General features: G+C 50.9%; 11 protein-coding genes across 11 annotated transcripts; 7 read left to right on the top strand and 4 right to left on the bottom strand.

The window, feature by feature from the left end:
* Positions 1 to 572: 572 nt before the first annotated feature.
* BCR37DRAFT_380719 (uncharacterized protein) lies at positions 573 to 2401 on the bottom strand. The gene is made up of 2 exons (XM_040869538.1): positions 2314 to 2401; positions 573 to 2274 (listed from the first exon to the last, which is right to left on the bottom strand). The coding sequence occupies exons 1-2, from the start codon at positions 2353 to 2355 to the stop codon at positions 685 to 687; spliced, it is 1632 nt and encodes a 543-aa protein (XP_040724515.1). The 5' UTR covers positions 2356 to 2401; the 3' UTR covers positions 573 to 684.
* Positions 2402 to 2886: 485 nt separating this feature from the next.
* BCR37DRAFT_348585 (SNF2 family N-terminal domain-containing protein) lies at positions 2887 to 5113 on the top strand (the record flags this gene model as incomplete). The annotated part of the gene is made up of 2 exons (XM_040867859.1): positions 2887 to 3346; positions 3387 to 5113. 2 exons carry the CDS (start codon positions 2887 to 2889, stop codon positions 5111 to 5113), a joined length of 2187 nt encoding a protein of 728 aa, XP_040724514.1.
* A 178-nt stretch (positions 5114 to 5291) lies between these two features.
* BCR37DRAFT_348563 (pyridoxal phosphate-dependent transferase) lies at positions 5292 to 6911 on the bottom strand (the record flags this gene model as incomplete). The annotated part of the gene is made up of 1 exon (XM_040867854.1): positions 5292 to 6911. The coding sequence occupies one exon, from the start codon at positions 6909 to 6911 to the stop codon at positions 5292 to 5294; it is 1620 nt and encodes a 539-aa protein (XP_040724513.1).
* A 97-nt stretch (positions 6912 to 7008) lies between these two features.
* BCR37DRAFT_55447 (putative amidase) lies at positions 7009 to 8795 on the bottom strand. Its single transcript, XM_040872361.1, has one exon. It carries the CDS (start codon positions 8725 to 8727, stop codon positions 7096 to 7098), a length of 1632 nt encoding a protein of 543 aa, XP_040724512.1. The 5' UTR covers positions 8728 to 8795; the 3' UTR covers positions 7009 to 7095.
* A 699-nt stretch (positions 8796 to 9494) lies between these two features.
* Positions 9495 to 10061, top strand: BCR37DRAFT_348511 (putative endoglucanase; the record flags this gene model as incomplete). Its single annotated transcript, XM_040867850.1, has 1 exon — positions 9495 to 10061. A coding segment is annotated over one exon (567 nt), but the record flags the coding sequence as incomplete, so codon positions are not given.
* A 997-nt stretch (positions 10062 to 11058) lies between these two features.
* Positions 11059 to 11561, top strand: BCR37DRAFT_393512 (uncharacterized protein; the record flags this gene model as incomplete). Its single annotated transcript, XM_040871317.1, has 2 exons — positions 11059 to 11103; positions 11154 to 11561. 2 exons carry the CDS (start codon positions 11059 to 11061, stop codon positions 11559 to 11561), a joined length of 453 nt encoding a protein of 150 aa, XP_040724510.1.
* A 102-nt stretch (positions 11562 to 11663) lies between these two features.
* BCR37DRAFT_399223 (uncharacterized protein) lies at positions 11664 to 12494 on the top strand (the record flags this gene model as incomplete). Its single annotated transcript, XM_040871772.1, has 3 exons — positions 11664 to 11921; positions 11975 to 12241; positions 12299 to 12494. The coding sequence occupies exons 1-3, from the start codon at positions 11698 to 11700 to the stop codon at positions 12492 to 12494; spliced, it is 687 nt and encodes a 228-aa protein (XP_040724509.1). The 5' UTR covers positions 11664 to 11697.
* Positions 12495 to 13293: 799 nt separating this feature from the next.
* Positions 13294 to 14593, top strand: BCR37DRAFT_380713 (uncharacterized protein). Its single transcript, XM_040869537.1, has one exon. It carries the CDS (start codon positions 13528 to 13530, stop codon positions 14263 to 14265), a length of 738 nt encoding a protein of 245 aa, XP_040724508.1. The 5' UTR covers positions 13294 to 13527; the 3' UTR covers positions 14266 to 14593.
* Positions 14594 to 15539: 946 nt separating this feature from the next.
* BCR37DRAFT_387905 (uncharacterized protein) lies at positions 15540 to 16562 on the top strand (the record flags this gene model as incomplete). Its single annotated transcript, XM_040870577.1, has 1 exon — positions 15540 to 16562. One exon carries the CDS (start codon positions 15540 to 15542, stop codon positions 16560 to 16562), a length of 1023 nt encoding a protein of 340 aa, XP_040724507.1.
* Positions 16563 to 20307: 3745 nt separating this feature from the next.
* On the bottom strand, positions 20308 to 20865 carry BCR37DRAFT_334368 (GPR1/FUN34/yaaH family-domain-containing protein; the record flags this gene model as incomplete). The annotated part of the gene is made up of 1 exon (XM_040867140.1): positions 20308 to 20865. A coding segment is annotated over one exon (558 nt), but the record flags the coding sequence as incomplete, so codon positions are not given.
* Positions 20866 to 22323: 1458 nt separating this feature from the next.
* On the top strand, positions 22324 to 23676 carry BCR37DRAFT_348743 (uncharacterized protein; the record flags this gene model as incomplete). Its single annotated transcript, XM_040867869.1, has 1 exon — positions 22324 to 23676. The coding sequence occupies one exon, from the start codon at positions 22324 to 22326 to the stop codon at positions 23674 to 23676; it is 1353 nt and encodes a 450-aa protein (XP_040724505.1).
* Positions 23677 to 24074: the final 398 nt, after the last annotated feature.

Below are 24074 nucleotides of genomic sequence, written 5' to 3'. Positions count from 1 at the left end.
CGTTGATTGTGGAGAAGAAAAGACAGGTTGGGCGGGCCCGACAAAGCTGTTATACAATGTCAGACGAGCACCGTCACGAGCGCGCTAGATAGCGAGACAAATATGGTGCCTGGAAATCTCGCTGCTTTGCAGATCACGCGATGAGTTGCCGACGGATGGCTGCACGAAGTAGGCACAATTAGGCTAGTTCCGAATCATCCGATAGCGCGCACGATTTTGTGTAGATGGCAGATGCGGTCGTCGTCTCTCTTGGCAGTTGCGCCGCTACGAAGATCTGCTTCCCTGGCAGCTCGGCAGAACCGACCGAGTCGCCTGGCCAATGAGAAATTTGGATGGAAACGGCCCCTGCAGCCCTGAAACCTAGGGCGCAACATGTGACTGCTCTATCCACTACAACATAGAGAGAATACATAAATCAAGGCGATCTTAGCGAAGGTCCTTGATTGAGGCTTATCTACTATCTCGTCGTTGTGAACCTTGACATGTTTCGTGATATATCATATACGGCAATGATACATGCCACCTCAACGATGCTATCTGTAGACGGACGTCGGAAGTGCTGCTTGATATGCTCCGCGATGGCTCGTATGCTCACGCTATACTGACATGGGTTATGCACAAAGACGAAGTAAACTCCCTGTTGACAACAGAGACAACTGTACAACTCTACTGCAATTTCTACCTCTAACCCGACTCTCGACCAACAATTACAGCTTTTCCAGGATGCTCAACAGCAGTCAGCAGATTATTCCCCCAAACCAACAACTTCCTGAGTGCGCTGGCATGTTCCACAATTCGCCTCACCACCAAATCATCCACAGCTCTGATCCAACTGACGTCCAAAACCTCACAAACAGGCAATGCCTGAGATCCAGCAAGCATCAGACAACCCTTCTCGGTAACTGTATCCCATGAATTCAACACAAGCTTTTGCAACGTCCCTCCGGAATGTCGTAGAATAGCAGCAACAGCTTCATCACCCAACGCAACGCATCGCTCCAGTGCAAGCTCACGCAAACCCGTATGACCTTGCCAATTTGAGAAGAGGGCAACACAGCCGTCATTGGTGAAGAGGTCACATTCATTGAGTCGTAGAATCTTCAAGTATTTGCAGTGTTTCCCAATACTCGCAAGCGTTGCATCCGTGAGTGACGTCAAGCCTGACAGGTCTAGCAACTCAAGGTTTGGATCAGCAGAGAGAATCAAGTCAATAGCTTCATCAGTCACTTCAAGACCTGCATGACTGAGATTGAGGTGCGTAAGTTTTGAGAGACCAGCAAGGAGTGTGATGGCTTCGGATCCGAGATGCGTGAGTCGTTTGAGTGTCAAGACGCGCAGGTCGGGACAATGCTTGACGAGCTGCTGCATTGTTTCGTGGTCAAAGCGTGAGGTATCGCTGACTTCGAATTCCACCAGATTTGGTGTTTCTTGAAAGACCTTCTGCCAGCAACCTGTTGTGATGAGGAAAGCACCAAAGAGGGAAAGCGCTGTGAGGTTGCCCAAGCGAGCAATGAGAGACATGAGTACAGCATCTGTAATTTGTCCACAGAGATGCAAACGCAAAGCCTTGAGACGCGGACAGAATTGGCCAATTTGAGCCATCGTGTCTTTATGGAGATTGGCACAATCGTACAGCGACAACGTCGTCAAGCTAGCATCCAAAAACAAGGGCAGCGTCTGTGCAGAGAGCTGACGATTCTTGCAAATGATTTGACAAATCTTGTCGAGGTTGAAGTGGCCAATATCACCGAGCGCTTCGACTTGGTCAATATGCTTTGCAATCGTGCGAATCGACAAGTCTTGTAGTTTGGGAACAAGGAAACGTTCGCCGTCCAATGTTGCTTTTGCACGCTTCTTGCGAGCAATAGGGGCAGCTCTGGGTTTTGTGGGTGTAGTGAGTGCCTTACCACAGGGCATGCATAGTAAGCCTGAGCCAGAGGTGGCTTCTTTGTTATACGGCGTCACTGTGAAGCGAGTATTGCACTCTGCACAAAACTCAATTTGTCCTGCACTAGGACGTGGAAGTGGTTCATAATCACCATCGCTCTCATCATCACTGACTTGGTTCTTCTTGCGCTTCTTTGAGGATTTCCTGGTTGCAACTGCTGTGGGAGGCGTTGACGCTTCAGCAGTAGATTCTAGCTCTGCTTGTTCCTCAAGCGTTCCAGTCGTCTCTTCGCCAATAGCAGGGACAGGCACAGCGGGACGAGGTCGGTTACGTCCTTGGTTCTCAATGCGGATGCCTCGTGAGCGTAGAAACTCTGTCAACGCAGACTTTGGTTAGACTGGTACTAGATAGAAGAGATGACATACGTTGGGTCCTCTGACATTGCTCCTGGCGTTATTCCTGGACATGGTTGTGCTTGCTAGTCTGCTGCTTATTTCTTGAGGTCGCGTCTCTGCCTTTTTCTCGCCACCAAATTCGCGTGAGAGGGCGGAGAAGAAGAAGTGGCGACCGTTGCATTCTGACCACATAATAGGGGAATAGTAGTCAAGAGTACTATAGAGGGAGAGAGAAGGAGAGACAAGATGCCCCCAAAGAAGGCAGCCAGGAAAGTAGTCGTCAGGGTCAAGCGTACTGCACACACTCAACAGCAGCAGCAGCAGCAGCAGCAGCAGCAGCAGCAGCAGCAGCAGGACACCGAGGACGAGGAAGCACGCATCGCAGCCAACCAGCTCAAACGTGAACACCCCTCAGACGACGAGCTAGACCTCTTCTCCTCACCCTCAAAGGACACTCCAGAAACTGCAGGAACACCTGCAAGGAAGCGTGTCAAGACTGCATTGAGCACACCTGCTCTCTCCATTAACATGGTGAGTCCTACAGACACGCGAGAGACATCACAATCACCAGAGACACCTGCCAGTAGTGTTGGATCACCCCTCATGTCCAGTGCCACCCGTGCCAAGCGTGCCACTCGAGCAAAAATCCAGTATACCGGTGACAGTGCAGGAGATGAGTCAGAGGGTGATGACGCTGCTTACAAAGAGGAAGACGAACAAAGTGTTCTGTCTGAGCTCGAGTCTGTCCATTCTGAGCACGAGGAAGTCGCGTCACCTGAAGCTGAAGTTATTGTAGCGCAGGTTCGACGACGCCAACGCAATCCGCGCAATTCACAGGGACCCTCACAGTATGAAAAGACTGCCAAGAAACTCATCCTGCATCACCCAGAGCTCGAGAATGTCTGGGATGACTTGAGTGAGCGTCGAGTGCCAGAGCCAAGGAAAGCAGCACAACCAGACATCTTGACATTGCAACTCCTGCCGTTTCAGCTAGAAGGTCTCAATTGGTTGCGTCTCCAAGAAGCTTCTGACTTCAAAGGTGGCATTCTAGCAGATGAAATGGGTATGCACCTTCTTTCCCCTTCTTTGTGTACTAACGGCAGGTATGGGCAAGACTATCCAAACTGTGGCACTGCTTGCAACAGACACAACACGCGTCGAAGGCGAAGCAGGCACACTAGTGATCGCACCCGCAGTCGCCATCATCCAGTGGAAGAATGAGATTGAAAAGTACACCAACAATGCCCTCTCCGTCCATATCTACCACGGCAGCGCACGCAGTACCGATAAGACGAAGCTGATGTCCTACGACGTGGTATTGACGACTTACAATCTACTCGAATCTGCCTATCGCAAGCAGCAGTTCGGATTCAAGCGAAAGACAGGACTTGTCAAGGAAAAGAGTTTCTTGCATGCAATTGAGTGGCATCGTGTTGTACTGGATGAAGCGCACTCCATCAAGGATCGTGCTTGTAACACTGCAAAAGCCATCTTCGCCCTTGAGACTGACCGACGTCTCTGTCTCTCTGGCACGCCCTTGCAGAACCGTGTCGGCGAGTTGTTTTCTTTGCTGCGCTTTTTGAAGGCAGACCCATTCTCCTACTATTACTGCAAGAATTGTCCCTGCAAGAGTCTTTCGTGGAAGTTCAAAGATAATCGCCAGTGTGATGATTGCGGTCATTCTCCCATGGTGCACACCAATTGGTTCAATCATGAGCTCCTCAAACCCATTCAACGATTCGGCGCACAAGGTGAGGGACGTGTGGCATTCTCCAAGATCCACCAGCTCCTCGGCAAACTCATGCTGCGTCGTACAAAAGTCGAGCGAGCGGATGATATGGGTCTACCACCGCGCGTTGAGATGATTCGTCGTGACATGTTCAACCCTGAAGAACTTGACTTGTATGAATCATTGTATACCGGTGCAAAACGTCAGTTCAGTGGGTATGTCGCTCAGGGAGTCTTGCTCAATTCCTACGCCAATATCTTTCAGCTCATCACTCGACTTCGACAAATGGCAGATCATCCAGACTTGGTGTTGCGTCGATTGGATCTGCAAGCTGAAAACAACCTGGTGTGTCGACTTTGCGATGATGTTGCTGAAGATTGCATTGCTGCCAAGTGTCGGCATCAGTTTTGTCGATCCTGCGTCACAGAGTACATGGATACGTGTATGGCTGTGCCGGAATGTCCGGTATGCAATACGGCGCTGTCTATTGATTTGTCGGCACCAGCCATGGACCCACCAACGGAGGAACGACTACAAAAGAGCAACATCCTGAATCGCATCGACATGACTAAATGGAAGTCGTCTACCAAGATTGAAGCGCTTGTCGAGGAATTATACAAGTTGCGCTCCAACAACTCCTCCACCAAGTCGATTGTCTTTTCTCAATTCACGTCATTTTTGGAGTTGATTGCGTTTCGTTTGCGAAAGGCAGGTTTCAATACGTGCAAGTTGGATGGTAGCATGACACCCGAACAGCGCAACAACACCATCATCAAGTTCTCCAATGACATTCAATTTCCAGTCTTTCTCGTTTCATTGAAAGCAGGTGGTGTGGCACTCAACTTGACGGAAGCGTCGACTGTGTTTTTGGTGGATTCTTGGTGGAGTCCTAGTGCTGAGTGGCAGGCAGCCGATCGTATTCATCGATTGGGTCAGTATCGACCTGTTGCTATTAAACGCATTGTCATTGCTAATAGTATCGAGGAGAGGATTGTTGAGTTGCAAGCAAAGAAGGTGAATATGATCAAATCAACGCTCGATCATGATGCAACGAGTCTTGATCGGCTTAATCAAGAGGACATGGAGTTTTTGTTTACATAGATTTTAGGCTTCAGCGACTAGTGTTTGACTTTACTTCACGGCCTCATTGTGCATTTGATTGAGGCGAAGGACGTCGCAATCTTGCCATCCAAGACGACTTCGTATCAACACTCAAGACAAATTTGACAGATCAAAGGTATAGCGTACGAGCACAGATGTCATGATATCAACTACAAGACTAAGCCTTGTATAGAGTGTCCAAAAAGCCCTCCGCCAAGCTCGATACGATACTCTTGTCTGGTAATGAGCCAGCACCATAGAGCATTGCCATGGTTCCGGCATCACCACCACCACCTTCTGCAACGACCTCTGCTACAGCCGTCTTCAAATCTGCAATCAGCGTATCGACCATCGTATTGGTCGATAAGCGCGTACATGCAATATGCAGCGCTGGTGGCAATTGCAAACCATTCAAATGCCAACCAGCCTTTGACATCTTATCACCGACCGAGTAGATGTTAATGACATCCGACGTGAAACTCACCACCGACACCGCTGGTCTCCCCAAAATCTTGAGTTCCGGAATCTCACTCTCGATACGAGATTGGATTTTTGCGCGAGCACCGACAATTTCTCGACAACTTTGCAGGTAACCATCATCGCCCATGGAGACCATCGCTGTCCAACAAGCAGCAATGAGTGCACCAGGTCGAGAGCCTGCAATGGTAGGTGAGGCATAGACGCCACCTGGCCAATTAGGTTGAATGAAGTATTGATGTCTCCTCATACTGCGACTCTTGTACATGATGGCAGAGGTTCCTTTGCTTGACATGAAGTACTTGTGGAAATCTGCACTGATGGAGGTGACACCAGGCAATCTGAAATCAAACAACGGTGCATAGAATCCAGCACGCTCGAGGAATGGTACCAAGACGGAACCGAGACAGGCATCCACGTGAAGTGGCACGTTGTACTTGACTGCCAGTGCCGAGAGGCCCGTTATATCGTCAATGATGCCATGCGGGAAATTGGGTGCAGAACCAGCAATCAAGATGGTGTTGCTGTTGATGTAGCGTTCCACTTTCCTCAAGTCGATTTGGTAGGTGACGGGATCGACGTCAATGTGATGAATCTGAATACCAAAGTACTCGGCAGCTTTGTCAAAGGCAGCATGAATCGTCACCGGCACAACCATTTCTGGCTTCTTGATGCCCTTCTTCATGCGACCATATTCGCGCGCTGCTTTACAGGCCATCAGGATACTCTCCGTACCGCCAGAGGTTGTGGTGCCACCAGCTCCCTCGGGCGCATGGAATAGGTTGAGGGCCATTTGTACCACTTCAGCCTCCATCTTGCGTACACCAGGGAAGATATCTGGATGCAGTGGATTTGCCAAGGAGAACAAGGCATATGCTTCCGTCAGCAATTCACTCAATTCCTTGCCACCGTGATAAATGGCTCCAGAGACTTTGCCACCTTCCCAATCAACCTCATCGCCCATCTTGTGCAGCTTTTGTAATTCAGCGCGTACAGCTTCTTTCGAGAGACCTTTTGCCGGTAAATTTTGATAGCGAACCGTTCCAGCAGGCGGCAGCATCTTTTCATCGAGTTGCGCCAAGGCATCTGAGACTTGTTTTTGTACTTTTTGCTTGATACCCGGTAGCTTGATGAATGTAGAGAACAAGATACGCCGGATATAGGTGTATGTGCGTAATGCGGTGCCGCGGAGGCCATACATACGCAGCCGCGTTGCTAGCATGAGGGTGATCCGCAGGACGGTGTAGAGCGTGAAGATATTGCGTAGTGTTTGGACATGGAATGAGACGGACCTGTAGTTTCGCCTGACTGCAGTGAGCATCTTGGCCATGGTTGAGGATGCGTTGCTCGAGAATGCGCAAGTCACCTGTGTCTCCTTATGTAGGATCCGGCTGTTTGGTGGTTTACTTGGCAGATGGAAACTAAACTCGAGGGCAAATTCAGCTCAATATCCTCGACCAGTATACAGTAATAGCAGTATTCAGCATGGCTCGACCTAGAGCAGTCTAGAGATGCGCAGATGCAGCCTCCAACGCTCCACTGATGACACCCATCGCAGCCAAGACTTTCTCCTCCTCAAAGCGTCTACCCACTAACTGCAATCCCACTGGCAAACCTCGACTTTCATTCAAGTCATACGAATCCCACACCTCCTTCTCCACACCTGCCTGGGGAACATACCCACTAGGCTCAGCATCCTTCGGTTGTACTTGCGTCACTGGGAATGCACAGCCAGGGTAATCGACTAGATTCCAAACACTCGTGTAGGTCCAATACTTGCTGGTCCCTAATTTGGGAGCAGGTCCAGGACCCACAGGGCACAGCAAGACGTCAATCTTTGTACCGTGCTTTTCTTCCTGTGCGAGCCAATGGCGCGCATAGGCCGTTCGGTATCTGTTACGGCGAAGGAGAATCTCATTGGACTCATCGTGTGAATGTTCTTTGACGCCTGGTTGCGTGAAGAGCCATTTCGTCAAGGGCAGCATCTCCTCACCACCATCCTTGAAGAGTGCAAACTCATCGAGTGCACCATTCGTGTAGTATAACTGCGAAATGATATCCCACGACTCGGCATGGTTGTATGGCTCGAAATCAACCGTCTTGATACCAATCCCACGCATGGCATCGGTGACTTTGTCCATGGCTCGTTGAATAGGCGGTAGGGGTTTCACAACACCATCTGACCAAATAATACCCACAGTCAGTGTCTCCTTCGTCAATTCTGGCATATGCCAAGGGATCGGTACGAGTGAGGGTTCTTTCCGCCAAGGTTCAGCATCCACCAACACCCGCATAAACAAAATCAAATCTTCCAATGAATGACACAACGGTCCATTCGTCGCTAGGATTGTTTCTCGACCACGATGCAAACCTTTTGTACCACCAGGGATTCGATTGCATGATGGCTTGAATCCCCACAATCCCGTGAGACTGGCAGGATTACGAATACTACCACCAATGTCACCGCCAACACCTAGAGGACTGCCGCGTAAGGCGAGCAACGCCGATTCACCACCTGACGAGCCGCCGGGAGTGTGGTTGCGGTTATAGGGGTTTGTAGTGTGGCCATAGATGTTGCTATTGGTTTCGAGATGCATCACGGCTTGTGGTTGTGTTGTTCTGCAAAAGGGAACGCAGCCGAGCATTACAAGCGTCTCGTAGATGAGCGAGTCGGCAGGCTCAATGTTGTCGAGCCACGCAACGTACGATGAATGCACAATCTTGTCCTTGATGAGGATGTGTTCCTTGAACGAGACTGGCAGGCCGTGTAAAGGCCCAGAAAGCTTTCCAGTCATCTTGTACTCGTGGTCTAGCTTCTTTGCTCGTAACAATGCTTCATCCGCCATGATTTCCGTACAGCAATTGACGAGCTGCGTGGCAATGGAGGCACGCTTGATGAAGGCAAGGGTCACTTCCTCCGATGTCAAATCACCGCGTGCAATGAGACGCAACAAGGCACTTGCATCGTAATTCTCGGTGATTTTGAGTTCCTTATCAGTCAATAAGCCGCTGCCTTTGGGTACGTCGAGGACATTCTGCACACTCTCGGCAGGGGGAGCAGAGAGTCTTGCATAGTCGGGAATGGATTTGTCCCTGCGTTCTAGGGTCTCTTTGATTTTGGCAGCATGATCAACCATCTTGTTCAGTGAAGGGTGCTAGTTTATCGCGAGGTCCAGGTCGTCATTGCCTGTCCCTGGTTTTCCTCCCTCCCGTGTGGAGTCGCCGGGTCTGCCGAATTCTCACGCTGCGGCCCATCTGTTGCTCTATGGACTCCGATGCAAGGAGTTTCTGAGTCAATGCACAGACTGCAAGGCATCTGATGGCATTCGCAGTCTTCCAGAGAGCCTTCCGTCGTATTCGCAATGCTTCGCATACCTTCCCTGTTGTCTAATCATACTGCTGGAATTTGGATGAGCTGGCTGGTATGATGCCGCATCTGGGCGCCTGCCAGAAATTCAATTTTGGGTCGCGCAAGGATGGATGACTGGCATCACGATGGCAGCTACATGAGAGTCTTCCTTACTCAGGCTCTCGCAGCATTGTGTCTATGAGTCATGTAGAAAGCCAGTATGAGTCTGTATGAGCACTCGTATAGCTACAGAGGCCATGTCAAAGGGGGGCAATCAGACACATTTTTGGCAGGTTGAAAGAGACGCGCTGAGACCTGCCACAGAACAAACAAGCTGAAACAAAGCAAACCTGGGAAGGGCCCGGAAGCAGCCTTCCATGCTCAGGCTTCAGTCCTGAATAGCTACAAAGACCCTGGCGGCTGCCTCGACCTCTGCTTCCTCTACTCATCACCTCCTCACACTCGTTCATCCTCTCACAGTCTTTACGCTTCTTTTGTGCAACAATGCGCTCAACGCTTGTCTTCGCATGTCTTGCCATCACCACCTCGGCGCACATGCAACTCAAGCAGCCGCTTCCCATCAATTCAAAGTTTGACACGAGCAATACAAACCCAGATTACTCCATGACTGCACCGCTGAATGGCGATGGTAGCAATTTTCCCTGTAAGGGCTATCTCAATAGTCCCGGTAAACACATCACAGCACAGTACACGGCAGGCGGCCAATACAGTATTGCTTTGGAGGGAACAGCAACGCATGAAGGTGGATCTTGTCAATTGTCTCTGTCGTACGATAATGGCGCCACGTTCAAAGTCATTCACAGTATTGTTGGTGGCTGCCCACTGCAATCTGGTTACAACTTCACAATGCCTGCTGGCTTACCAGCTGGGAATAATGTCGTCTTTTCATGGACATGGTTCAATAAAGTTGGCAATCGAGAGATGTATCAGAATTGTGCACTTGTCAATATTCAAGGATCCGGTACATCACAATTCGTGGCTGCACTGCCAGCTATGCAGATTGCAAATGTCGGCAAAGGTTGTGCAACAATAGAGGGAACAGAAGTCGTCTTTCCAAACCCGGGACAGAGTATTCAATTTGGTGGATCGTACAGCAATGGTCAGATCAGCGGCTTGTCTGGCGCAGGTTTGACAGGCGCTTGTGGTGCTTCCAGCGGCAGCAATACACCAGTTGCATCAGCACCCATCGTAGCACCCTCTCAACCACCTCTCCCAAACACAGCTACATCGACCCCCAAAGCAGTATCGCTGACGACAAACGCCGCCGCAGCCGTAGCTACAGGCGCGTGCACCGGCAATGCCATTCAATGCTTAACAGCCACGACATGGGCACAATGTGCAAATGGTGCCTATATCAACATGGGTGCCGTTGCACCGGGAACAGTCTGTCTCAGGGGTCAAATGGTTCTTGCAACACCAGACAATGTCGCTGCTGCAGGACCAGCACCTTCCGCTACACTGGGCACGACGCGTTCGAGCGTGACGACAACGACTCGTGCTGCTGTTCGTCCGGGACCTGTGACAACGGCTGTGCAGACAGCTTGTCGAGTGGTGAAGCGTGCGTATCGTCCGGAATGTGAGGCATTTGCAACACGTTGTGAGGATGGTGGTCTGATGATGTGTGATGCGGGTTCTTGGCAAGCACAGGGACTGCCGTGTTCGGCTGAGCGTAAGCGGGAGCAGGTGGTAGGATGTACAGGGACGGGCATTATTTGTGTGGAGGAGGGAGCAGCATTCACGATGTGTGGTGCGGGAGGCAGGATTGCTGTGCCTGAGGGGACACGTTGCATGATGAGCGGGATTGGGGGTGGTCTTGTTGCTATGGGCTTGCTATAGACGTTTTTAGTCTGTATACGATATACTGTACTGTACAATATATACTGTATCCTGTATAAATGTTGACACGCCCATCTGGTTGCTGATTCTGCCTCCGTCCAGCTACGTCATCCGGCCCTCTCCAAAGTGTCGTCAGCTCGCCCACGAGTATAAAGCAGCTGCCCCCAATCCCCCTCCCTATAAAGACCCCCCCAAGCAACCCAACTCACGAAAAATGGTCTCATCCAACTACACATCTCTCTCGTCCTCCCCAAACATCAGCATGCCTGTCTCTTACTTCCCTTCCGTCCGCCCAGCAGCGCTTGCCGTATGTCACATCTCCCACTTCTCACCCAAGAATAGCGACTAACCAGCCAGGTCGGCACCATCTACGAGCACGTCACATCTGCTCTCGTCTACGGACCTCTCTTTGGCCAGACATGGCAAAAAGTCATGAACTCAGACAAGAACTCTGAGTTCTGGCAGTCCAAGGAGGCTCAGTCCGCCGTCACCATGTACGGTACCTCCCTCGTGTCTTCCGGTATCCAGACCTACTGCATCTCGGCTCTTCTTCAGCTCACAGGCACCGTCTCTTACAAGGGCGCCGCATACCTCGGTCTCGTTGTCTTTGGCGCAACTTCCATCCCAGGCGTCATTTCTTCCACATTCACCGAGAAGCGACCATTGGAGTATGTTGCCATCAAGAGCATCACTGCTCTTTTGCAAACTTCCGGTCTCGCTGTCGTTTTGACTGCCTTTGGCCACCGTCGTGACCTCCTCTCGTAAATCAATCCAAACCTACGAGACTGCAGGTAGTCAATGATGCAATGCAAGATGCAAGATAGTTGCCCTCATATCGGGCCTTTATAATGTAAACAAAAACCACTCCTCAAAATCTCTGTCTATTTGCCACGTAACCGACATGTCTTCCCAGTCGTTGCTGTTGCTACTCAGCTCACAGCTACGTATGACGGAGCATGCAACAGCGCTCGCACTCTGCTACTTGCACAAGCTCCAAAAGCACCATACAAGCGCATCGGAGCGTCTACTTGACGATGCTACTGCTGCACTTGCTTGTCTCTCGCTCGCTTCAAAGATGGCTGAGCAACCAAGACGCCTGAGTGAGATTCTCCTCCCTGCACACACGTATGCGTTTGTGTCATTATGAACAAAAGCAATGGACTTGACTGACGTGCTAGTCATCTACAGCCAGACAAAGCACCATTGACCATTCCATCAACGGAATACGATACACTCCGTGCATCCCTCGTCAATGCTGAACTCCTGCTACTCCGAGTCATTCAATTTGATTGTCGACAAGCAACACCGTTTGAGTTTCTACCAAGATTATTGAAGCGTGCCGTCTTGTTTGAGACGACACACGCACCGAAGCAGCGTGGTGAAGGGACGTGTCGTGCCGAGGAAACACCACTTGGCTTACTAGCACGCACACTATGTCTTGAAGGGTACGTCTTTTATCCTATGCGAAGCAGAAACATACAAGGCATGCGCTGACACGATAGATTGCAATCACGACAGGTTGCATTGTTCTTTACAGCCAAGACAATTGCTGCTGCTGCCATCTTGCGAGCACTAGGTCGTATGCATATTGATCTCGTTCATGGCAGTCGTGACCCACGAGCTCAGATGGCGTTTGTTGCTGATGCGTGTAAGCTTGACCTCATCGACGTTCAAGAATGTGTGGAGGCATTCCCTTGAGAGCAGTGGCAGGTGGGCGTCGAATCTCAGATTTGATGCTCTCATCCTCGATACACGACGCACCTTGAAGACTTCCTATTTCATGACGACCACTGTCTTCGGCATCTTGACGCCCTGTTGCAAACACCTTGGTCCCTGGGAAGTGAGAGAATCCAACATTTGGCAGATGTGTTCGTGTCTCTAGCGTCAAGGGTCTACAGGCGATGCATTGAGAAATTCCGTCAGAGCCGCTGCAGCTGCATGAACGCATTGCAAAGCAGCGGAAAAGGCCCAATGCTCATCTACTTCGAATGTCGCTATCCTGATTTCATTACTACGAAGTAGGGTCCTTCTCGATGGCAGTTTAACGCTTTGCGACTATTGGGACAGCTTCAAGGAGCTGCTACAAGACATCTTGTCGTAAGAAGAGGCGACTTGGAGGCTGAATCACTACCGGAGGTGATAAATGCGACGATGGCACAACGCATAGGGTCGCATTGCTACCGCGTCGTGTCGAGTACCCCTGAATTTGCGGTGATATCTCAGAATTTCGCTTCTCTTCCGCGATGGCACGACGTATGGAGTCATGTCGCCAACGGTCGTTTGACGCTATCCCTGACTCGGCAATGCCATTTATTCTCTACTGATTGCTCCAGAGGTCCGCCACAAGTCGACTTTACCTCAGAAAAAATCAAGTTCTCTGCACGTCACAATGCGCAACGACTGCAACAAGCTCATTTTGCTCTTGGTACTGCTCTGTGGATTGGTTTCTGCGACGAGGACGTCAGGATCGAGCTCCAAGCAAGGTCAGCAGAATGGCCCGCAAGAACAGAAGGAGCCCGCCAGCAAGAAACAAAGGTACTCGAACCCCGAAGCCAGTCTGAAGGCCCGACAGGAGTGTCATCACGTCAAATTCTTCTACGGCGCTTTTGTCAGAAACGAAGAAGCTCTTTATGTGTTTAGCGAAAAACTGAAGCATAAGATTCGACAGGACGATGTAAGGCCAGTTGGCCCGTTTGCATCACCTCTACTGCCAGAGCCACCGCTGTTTCCGATGGACTTGACCATATGCAACGAGACCTGCGCAATCAAAGTTCAACAATTTGGACGAACTCTCAAGAGCTTTATCTCAGAAGGGACTGGTAAATCTATTGCCCGGCATTGTTGGAATAGCGTACAAATGTCTTTGTCTCACCGAGAAATCACTCTGTATGATTGCGGACCTGCATGCGAATATCGGATCCCTTCTCTGTGTCAATGCTCATTCACACTTGAGATCTATTCAAAGTATAAGAAGTCCATCACGGATCTCAGGTCAGAAATGACGACAGGCGAGGTACGTGGTGGTGGGCGAAAACCTCCAGACAGTCCTCTAGTCAAGTGCGAGTCGGGGCGTTTTTCGAAGGCAATTATCGAAAATATCGTGATCGGCCAACACTGGCGCCTTTTGGGAGTCGAAGAAGTCAAAGACGTACCATGTCGGAAGTCTTCTACTAGGCCTCCATCTGACTTCAGGGTTCCTCCCGAAACGTGGTGTCGTTGTAACAATTTGGACCGTAACAAGCAGCGACAGGATTGCGACCATGAAAATGTAGAATGTTGGAGGGAATTTTGGGTAGGCCGCGAAAAAAGAGTGGAGCGAGTTTCTCCAGCGGAAGTGATCTCTGCTGCTGCAATCGCAAACGACGAATTTGACCAGAAGTCTTGGCAGAGGATGTTGCTAGGTTTGAACCTTAATGAACTTGTCGAACGTGCGGCTTCGTCTGAAGAGAGGACTGAGGAATTGCGTTGATTGTTTCCAAAAGCTTTAGCTAAATTGCCTGATATTGTCGACGTAGTGCGAGTTTCTTGATCAGCTGCTGAGTAGCGACATGTTTCCCGTGTCCACAGGTCAATCAGAATCCTTCGGCGTCGTAGCCGAAAAGGCTGAGTGCGTCGTACTGCAGTACACATCATCATGTTCATCGAACGCCTGAACGACTGTCCAGGGCAGTTGTAGTTCATTGATTAGTCAACGCATCTCAAGGCATGTGAAACGGGAAATCATCTTCCTCACGCATTATCGAGCATCTCAAGCACCAGATATTCAACAGTCTGCCACCGTCGCGTACTTAAATAGTGTCGCAAGTGTGCAAATATCCAGAGATCAAAAGCATCATCCGCATCCTCAAGATTTTGGTCGACAGTCGAACACGTTCGTGTGCGAAGCCAGTTCTATGGGGATAGCGAGATGTGCAGCAGCAGCAGCAGCAGCAGCAGCAGCAGCGGCAGCAGCAGCAGCAGCAGCAGCAGCAGCAGCAGCAGCAGCAGACTGATGCTCTTGTGTAATGGATCATCACCTAGATCCTTACATCTCGTTCTTGATACACGACGCATCTAGAAGACTCTCTGTTCCATGAGGGCGAATATGACGAGCACTGGCTTCTCATCCGAAGCCCCAGTAGTCTACATTTGCCAGGTCCCAGGCATCAGGATGTACCCTTGCAAACACCTTTGCACCTGTTCAGAAAATCCAACGTCGAGAAGTTGTGTTCGTGTTTCTAGTGTCGAGAGTTTACTTGCGATACATTCATATATATGCGTCAGAGCTGCTGCAGATGCATGAAAGCATTGCAAAGCAGTGGAGAAAGCTCAGCATTCATCTTTTATTCTTGGATTTTGTCGTCCTGATCTCATTGCTATGACGAAGGTCCTTCCTGACAACAGTCCCATGCTTCGCGACTATGGAACTTGAATGGAATGGAACAGTTAAGAGACTCTTGTCAGTGAGAAGAGGAGACTTGGAGGCTGATTGACCATCTGAGGTCATCACTGATCACGATGTCACGACGTAAGGGGTTGTATTGCTAATTTGCTAGCGTGTCATTCGACAGCACCCCTGAATTTGCGGTCAAATTTCAGAATTTTGCTTCTCTTCCACAATGGCGCGACGCATGGGTCATGTTGCTAGCGTGTTCTTTGACGTCGCCCCTGACTCGGCTGTGATATTTATTCTCTACTGATTGCTCCAGAGATCTGACCACTAGTAGACTTTGCTCCACAAAGGCACCTTCTTTGTACGTCGCAATGCGTATCGGCTGTGAGAAGCTCAGTTTGCTCCTGCTGCTCATATGCGTGTTGGTTTCTGCGATGAAGACGTCAGGCCCGAGCTCCAAACAACGTCAGCGGGACGCTCCGCATGAGCAGGCTGAGCAGGTCAGCAAAAAGCCAAAAAACACATTCCCCAAAGGCGGTCTGAGGGCTACACAGGAGTGCCATCACGTCAAAATCACCTACCGCAGTATAGTCAACAATGACGAAGCTAAATTTGTGTATAAGCAAAAATTGGAACACAGGGTTCAGCAAAGAATCGGGATACCACTTGGCCCTTTTGACAACCCTCCACCGCCACCGCCGCTTGTGATGGACTGGACCTTATGCAACGAAACCTGCACAATCAAGATTCGACAATTTGGACGAACTCTCAGGAGCTGGGTATCAGGGGCTGGAGAAGGTCTTGCTCGGCATTGTTGGAATAGTGGACAACTGGCTTTGTCCCACAGAGAAATCACTCTGGTCGATTGCGGACCTGGATGCGACCAGCCAATTCCACCTTTGTGTCAATGCGCATTTGCTCTTGAGGTCTATTCCAAATATAAGAAGTCCACAAAGGAAATCGGGTTGGAAATGGACCCAAGCGAGAGACCTTCATGGTGGAAACCATCCCCGAGTCCTCTGGCCATTTGCGACTTATTTCATTTTTCGTTGGAAATCATCCGAAGTGTTGTAATCAACCAAGGCTGGTTCGTATGGGATGGCGAAGAAGTCGAGAGCTCAGTACCATGTCGGAAGTCAAAAGGGCCCCCAAGCAACTTGGTCGTCCCCCCCGAAACGTGGTGTCGTTGCAACAACGTCAAGCATAACGAGCAGCGACAGGATTGCGATCATTGGAATGTAGAATGTTGGAGGGAAGACCTCCAAGGAAGAGTGGTGCCGGTTTCTCCAGCGGAAGTCATCTCTGCTGCTGCAATCGCAAATGACGAATTTGATCTTGAGTCTTGGCAGAGGGTGTTGCCAGGTTTGAACCTTAATGAACGTGTCGAGCGTTAGGGCTTTGTCTGAGGAGAAAACCCAGCGATTACGTTGATTGTTTCCAAAAGCCTTAGCTAAATTGCCTGATATTGTCGACGTAGTGCGAGATTCTTGATCAGCTGCTGAGTAGCGACATGTTTCCCGTGTCCACAGGTCAGTCAGAATCTTTCGGCGTCGTAGCCGAAAGGGCTGAAGTGCTTGATACTGCAAAACACATCATAATGTTCATCGAGCGCCTGAACGACTGTCTAGGGCAATTGTGGTCCATTGACTAGTCAACGCATCCCAAGGCATTGCGAAACGGGAATCTTCCGAACGCATTACCGAGCGTGTATCTCAAGCTCCAGATGTTCAGCAGATTGCCACCGTCGCTTGGAATCGTGTAGCAACTAGCAAATGTGCAAAGACTCAAAGCCAGGCTTTGAGCACCTTTCAAGCTTGCAGTGCAGACTTGTCATAGTGACAGTGTGAGAATGGATCAGTTGTCAATCAGCAGTCCGACGTGTAGCCAATTCTGTGGAGGTAGTGGGATGCGCAGCGTCAGAAGCAGTAGGCTGCCAGCAACGTCTCGTGAGTCGTGCACGGTGTGGTTGAGCCCAAGCCGACACCGACCTTGACACTTTCAACGTCCAAGTTGCGATACATCGATTCGTTTGATTGCTGATGCATATCTAGGTATGCATACAAGCGTTCAGCGCGCTCATTGAGTAGTAACAGGCGACATCGCACTAATGCATCCCAATTATACAGTAGCTTTCTTCGTGCATAGACCAGGCTGCCTAGAATAGTATTCGTGACTTGCATACGTCACAAGTAGTATTGCATCATGACAGATCAGTTGAGTCTAGAAAGTCGAGACCGGTCGACACCAGGCTGTTTCATGCTGTACAGGCTGTACTCAGTGTACTGCGTAACTTGCAGTGTACATGTGCATGGGCCGGGCTGACATGGAGCCATCGCGCCACTCCAATGCAGTAGCTAAGTGAATCATTGATGCGCCTGAGCCTTAATCAGATCAGTCAGATCAAGCAGGGAGCTGAGCAGTGAGCAGTCGTCATTGACATCAAGTAGTAGATCAGCAGTCTGACATAGTTCCGAGTTCCGACTCCACGCCGAGTCCCCGGTCACGGTGACGGACTGACGGTGTCGTCGCCTGTCGGGCTCTCAGACGGGGAGTGCGCCTGTTCAGTGTTGAGTGTTTGTGGGCGGTGCAGCTGCTGATCGCTTGTCAGATCTGGCCTCCAACTTCAGGAATTCTGTGTGATGAAAAATGCTCAGCCCAGATGCCAAAAGCACGCTTCTCTCTTTGCACTGCCGCACTCGACGCACGCATCAGTTTCTTGCGTTTCTGACTGGACAGAAGAACATGCTCAAAGACCTTTCCCAAGCGCATCTGCCCAAGCGGCTGTATCTGTAAGCCATTTAGCAGGGCATCAAACATTGTCGGTGACCCAATATAGCAGCACCGCAGCAGATAATCGTCTGTTGCAGAGTGCGCATTGCCGCATGACGAGACCATCAGCTGCACTGTGACACTGTCATCTGTAGGCTGATCAGCCGCCGCGGATGAATGCTCGTTGGAATGAACACGTTCGGGAGTTTGGAATAAGCTGTAGCACACACTTGGGCGTTGCTGCTCAAATAGCCCAATGCATCATGAATCAGGAACGACGAACGTGTCGACAACTTGTCAACAACGCCCGAGGAATGACGCACCAAGCCTCAGCCCCAGCTCTAAAGCCTCTAATGGGACAGATACATGCTCCAGTGCCCGGCACGCCGGAAAGCGGACGAGACTATAAAGCTACTGCACCTCGCTCGGAGAATACTCTGTATTAACGTTCGCTCTCATCAACAACACCAGAGATGGTCTTCACTATTCTCCTCCAGGCACTTGTCGCCTCTGTCGCCGCCAACCCAGTTGCAGAGCTTGAGAAGCGTCAAGTACCTGTCCTTCCAGATGGCAGCACGACGCTCGCTCAAAGGGCTACCTTCTTCTGCCCTCCAGGTATCGATGCTACCATCGCCCTCAACCAGCCTGGATCTGAGGCAGGTCTCAGATTCTGCTCCAACCTCGACCGTTGGAGCCCAGCAACTCTCTACAGCAGCCAGGTCCTCGCCAACGTCGGCCCCGGTCAAATTCGCACCGCTGCTATCCGTTGTGCTGCTGCATGTGTCAACCAGTGCCAGACATTCTCCGTCGCGGCTTCAACGCCCGGCAATATCACTCACTTTGGCTGCAACTTGTACAACGCAACAGTGGCATTCCGCGGCAACACCAACGGTGGTCTCTTCTACGCTAAGCAGCCTATTGCCGGTGCATTGTGTGCCGCTGCCCCTGTTGCACCAGCTCAGTCTGGCGTCGTGACGCGTACTACTACTGTCGTCTCGACCATCACCTCGGTTGTCGCACCTGGCGCCACGTTTGTCAATGCAGTCACCTCGTTCATCAACGGAGCTAGCCCCACCACAGTCATCTTTGCCGCTCCGGTTGCTATCCAGAGTGTTGGACCTGCTGCAGTCATTATCAACGGCCAGCCCGGCTCCGTTGTTGTCACGACCATCACCAACAACGTCGTCGTTGTCGTCACCGTCATCATCACACCTTCCGGCACCACCACTTCTCCTGCGCCCTCCGCTTCTGCTTCGATTTCACCTGTCAACACATTCCAGTGCCCAGCCAACATTGCTGCCAACTACGCAGACACCACCAACCCCTCTTCGTCCTACGCTCTGCGATTCTGCTCCAACACTCAGCGATGGAGCCCAGCAGACTTGTTCAACAGCACTCAGATCCCTGGCGCTACATACGCCTCAGCTGCACAGACTTGCTCCATTCGCTGCTCTGGCGCTGGCTTGAACCCCGCCGGCCAACCTCTTTGTGCCACTTTCTCCGTGGCTCCTACTACGCCCGGTGGCAGCACCTTTGGCTGCAACCTGTACAACGCTGCAAATGTCTTCAACGGCCCTACCAACGGCGGTCTCTTCTTCCAGCGTGTGGCAGCTGCTTACATCTCGCCTGCTCAGGCAGACCAGTGCATTGGTTCTCTCCCACAAGTTACAGGCGGTACCTCATCCACCTACAACCGTATCTTCTGCTCGCGCACTGAGCGTTGGGCTCCTGCAACGCTCTTTGATGCTTCTGTTCAAACTGGTTCCGGCAGCCCTGCCAGTGTTGAGGCCGTCCAGAAGTGTGCCAACCGTTGTGCTACATTTGCACAGTGTTTGACCTTCTCAACGACATACACCTCGGCTAACCCACCCATCGCTGACTCTGGCTTGCCCGTGCAGTTCAACTGTAACTTGTACAATGCTACAAGCCGTGTGCTTGGCAACACACAGGGCGGTGCATTCTACCAGATTGTGACGGCATCCAACGCAACCATGGTCGTCAAGCGTTCTTTCTAAGTGGAGATGCTCATGATGCAACAAGTACTTAATTGTCATTGAAAAACAGTGTGTCTATATTAATACCTCATCAATTGCAAAGCGTTCTTGTGACCTGTGTGCTGCAGTAGGTGTAGAGCAGTTGTATGATCTTTGAAGGAGTGCCGTCCGAAGCATCAAGGTCGTAGAGATGGAAGAATAGTGATGTGAACATGATTAAACTAGCTAGCGTACTTGACTACGATAAGCCCATCTAATGACTACCATCATCCTCGAAACCCGTCTCCTTCTCGCGACGAGCAGGGCGCGAGCTTCGGCCAACACGACCATGCTCTGACCAAGGGAATGGCAACAAAGGCACAAGCATAAACTTGAAGCTATTTTGCTTGTCTTGAATACCAGAGAGTGCGTTGATCCATGCGAGTGCTGCAGCGAGAATACCAAAGTATCCACCAGCTTTGAGACAATCGGCATAGTTGTCATCGCCCTGCGCTTCACGGAAGTAACCAATGGCAAGCATGATGAATGCCAAATCCAAAGTGAAGAAGAGGAGGAAGAAGGCAACGGTTGAGCGTAGCGTACAAATCAACAACAGGAACGTGAAGACTGCCCAGCAAATCAGGTAGATGCCGACAGCATCTGCGAATCTTCCCGAAGTAGCGGTTGTGTCGTATGCCTCTTCAATGTTGAAGAAGGGGATGAAGATGACACCGAAGGAGAGCCAGAAACCACCGTATGAGCTGAGAGCGACACCGGCAAAGGTGTTGCCGCATGCAAACTCCCACATACCAGCAAGAAGCTGCACAAGACCTCCGTAAAAGAGTGCAAGACCAATGACAATATTGGGGGTTGCAAGTTGTCGTGCGGACACGTTGACGAGCGAGAGCACCATTGTTGTCAGGGCAAATGCAGAGAGACCCAAGGGAGATGGGTTACCAAAGTCCCTGAATCGCTTGTGAGGCTCAATGGCCAAAGTACCTGCACTGGGTCCCAAAATGGTGCTAACGGTGTTGAGACGCTCAAGGTCATAGTTGTTCAGACCTCGTGTGTCAACGCTTGATCCAGTGTTGACATAGGTAGCTGGGTTATATTGGTTTGCCGTGGTTGTCCCTGCAATGGGTGCTGCTACTGGTGCGCTGCTCATGCTTGCTGACAATGACAGAGTCTATGTTATGTAGGTTGTCAAAGGGAAAAGAGGAAAGGAGCAGGAGCAAAGGTCTTTATTTGCTGCGGGTCAGCAGCTAGCGAACCCGGGGTCGGACTTTTCGGAGGGTCAGATGATGAGCCATGTCTTTGACGCTGCAGCCGGCCCAGTTGAACTGCTCTGTAAGCCGCGTAGACTGCGTGCTGCAGTGCGTAGTGTCCTGAAAGCTGAGCGACGTCATTGAGGTTGAGGCAGCCACCAGTGCACCACGTTCCCGCAACTTCGGACTTTCAAATCCCGCGAATGAGCAACAAAAGGCGAGCCGTGACGTCAACCGGCAACGGCCAGCATAGAGCGAACCCGTCTATAGCACATCACCTGCTCGTCGTAGAATGACAAGGCTATAGCAAGTAGATAGCCTTTCACAGGACAGCCGGGATTTGAGTCCAGCGTTCCTCTGAAGGTTTGTCCCCGTGGGGTAACGTTGTCATATCTGCGGATCTGCCTTCCATGTTGCAGATCTTGGCGTCCGGCTTTTAGGGCGAACGATGACATATTTCTCAACTCTCTGAGTCTCTGCTTCTGCGTATCGCTGCAGGAGCTGCAGCAAACAGCGTTGAACTGATCAAGGCTTATCTGCATGATTGTTCATAGAATTCCCAGTCATAGAAGCACAATTAGATTTCCGATTTGATCAAGTGCAGACATTGAGTTCGTGACTGTCTTCAGCTTGTACGGCCTTGGAACCATAAAGTACCCTTGTATCCCGGCGCCTGAGACAGGAAAGAGGGATTAGGTATGTCCATGTCAGTAGGAGCTCAGTAATCACACGATGAGAAGCAGCATGGCAGCTCTGCGAGTGACAGATCACTGCAGTCTCGCGACCCTGTCACAATGAGTGAGCTAGACTTTGGCCATGCGCTACGAGGACAGCACTGTCACTGCAGGCTACTTACCCTTGAGCGAGTTCAGTGAGCATGATCTCGAATTGAGACCAAGAAAAGACACACAAAAGTCACAGACACCGAGACATGCGCCTTCAAGTCTAGCCTGCAGCAGGCATGTCAACACGAAAAGTAGTCTACGCAGTCCAGGCTGACTATGCTGAAGTACCGAGTCTTGGCCTCGTAAGTTGGTTCGGCTAAATTGGATGCTGGGGCGCAGTCTCCACTCTGCGTCACTGCGACCCAGGACATACCCAGCCAGCTCTACACTCTTCCTTCCTCCCCTCATCCTACATCTTCAATCATGGGACTCGCAAATAAGATCCAGTCAGCAGGCGGCGCCGCACCACCAGCACCAGGTGGGTTTGGCGGTCAGGCACCTCCTCCTCAAGCAGGTGGTCGCCCACCGTACCCAGTCGCTGGCGGTCAACCTCCCCAGCAGGCACAGGGATACCCACCTCAGGCAAACCAGGCGAATAGGCCTCAAGGTTATGCTGCAAACCAACCCTCGGCGAATCCTTTCGCCGCAGGTGACCGACAGCAGCCACAGCAGCAGGGCCAGTATGGTCAACCTCCTCAGCAGGGACAGTATGGTCAACCGCCTCAGCAGCAGGGTCAGTATGGCCAACAACCTCCTCATGGACAACCTCAACAAGGTCAATATGGCCAGCCGCAGCAACAGCAACAGCAGCATGGTCAGTATGGACAGCAGCCACCACAGCAACAAGGTCAATATGGCCAGCAACCAGGTGGCTATGGTCAACAGCCTCCTCAACAATCCTTTGGTGCACCAGCAGGTGCTCCACCAGGTGGTGGTGCAGGCGGCTCCATGATTCGTGAAAACTTGCAACGCATCATTCGTGAGAACCAGCTTGAATCATTCTACCAGGGTCCCCGCTTTGAACAAGTTGTTCAGCGTGTTGAGCGCATTGACTTCCGCAAGTTGGGCGCAGAGTGGGAGATTCCACATGAAATTGCTACGGATCTCGCTGCACTTGCGTTGTATGACATTGTCCTCTACTGCGATGATTCCGGATCCATGCGCGCTGAAGAGAATGGCGAGCGTATCGATGATCTCAAGCTCATCTTGGAACGCGCAGCAGGTGTCTCGACCCTGTTCGATGACGATGGCATTTCTGTTCGTTTCATGAACTCTCAGTGCGAAGGTAATGGTATCCGCAGTGCTCAGGAAGCACAGCAGTTATTGCAGCAAGTGCGATTCAGTGGTATCACGCCACTGGCTACATCGTTGGACCGTAAGGTGTTGCAGCCTATGGTCATCGGTCCTGCACGTAACCGTCAGTTGCAGAAGCCTGTACTTGTATTGGTCATCACGGATGGTGAGCCTGTGGGTGAGCCCAAGGATCTCATTCGTCAAGTGATTGTTGGTAGCACCAACCAAGCTGCTCAGATGGGCCTCCCTGGTGCTGTACGATTCCAATTTTGTCAAGTGGGTAAGGACATGAAGGCACAGCGCTTCTTGGGAGAGTTGGACTCAGACCCTGTTGTGGGTAGCAAGATCGATGCAATCAGCTACTTTGAGATGGAGCAAGAAGAGATGGCGCGCAAGGGCGTCAATTTGACGGTTGGCTTGTATCTTGTCAAGCTGCTTGTTGGTGCTATTGACAAGTCGTATGATGAGCAGGATGAAGCTTGAGCTTCGTCTTTACCTCTGTATCTTAGGATCTCTATGTTCTAGCTTAATGTATTCGAAGCAATACTTGGCTGACTCAGCGTCTGTGGTGTTGCCTACTGCGAACGCAAGTGCAAACCCAACCAGCTGCAGTCTTCGAGAACCATCCAGTTCGACAAATCCTGACGTGCATGCACAATAGAGGCAGGCTCTCTATGAAAGTGGAAGGAGTACATCTTAGCTCTTCATGTCAGGGCATATCAGTGAGCCGGGAGCCATGCTCCCGCTCTCATCTGCCATAGGTCGGTCAACTTCTTCATGTGCCAAGTCAACTTCACGCTACCGTGCTGTCTTTTCTTCAAGCTAGTCCGAATGAGGATAATGCTACATCTAAAGCCAGCGGTCACCTCACTAGCTGGACC

The sequence above is a fragment of the Protomyces lactucae-debilis genome, assembly GCF_002105105.1.
Source record: "Protomyces lactucae-debilis strain 12-1054 chromosome Unknown BCR37scaffold_12, whole genome shotgun sequence".
Taxonomy (NCBI): Eukaryota; Fungi; Ascomycota; class Taphrinomycetes; order Taphrinales; family Protomycetaceae; genus Protomyces; species Protomyces lactucae-debilis.
This window is presented reverse-complemented; position numbering and strand designations above follow the sequence as displayed.

Bases quoted from the DNA above. Each gene is read 5' to 3' on its own strand.
- BCR37DRAFT_380719 (XM_040869538.1), bottom strand. From the start codon at position 2,355: ATGTCCAGGAATAACGCCAGGAGCAATGTCAGAGGACCCAAC. The intron at 2,275-2,313 runs GTATGTCATCTC...GTCTAACCAAAG, and splicing joins GCAATGTCAGAGGACCCAAC to TCTGCGTTGACAGAGTTTCT.
- BCR37DRAFT_380713 (XM_040869537.1), top strand. From the start codon at position 13,528: ATGGACTTGACCATATGCAACGAGACCTGCGCAATCAAAGTTCAACAA.
- BCR37DRAFT_55447 (XM_040872361.1), bottom strand. From the start codon at position 8,727: ATGGTTGATCATGCTGCCAAAATCAAAGAGACCCTAGAACGCAGGGAC.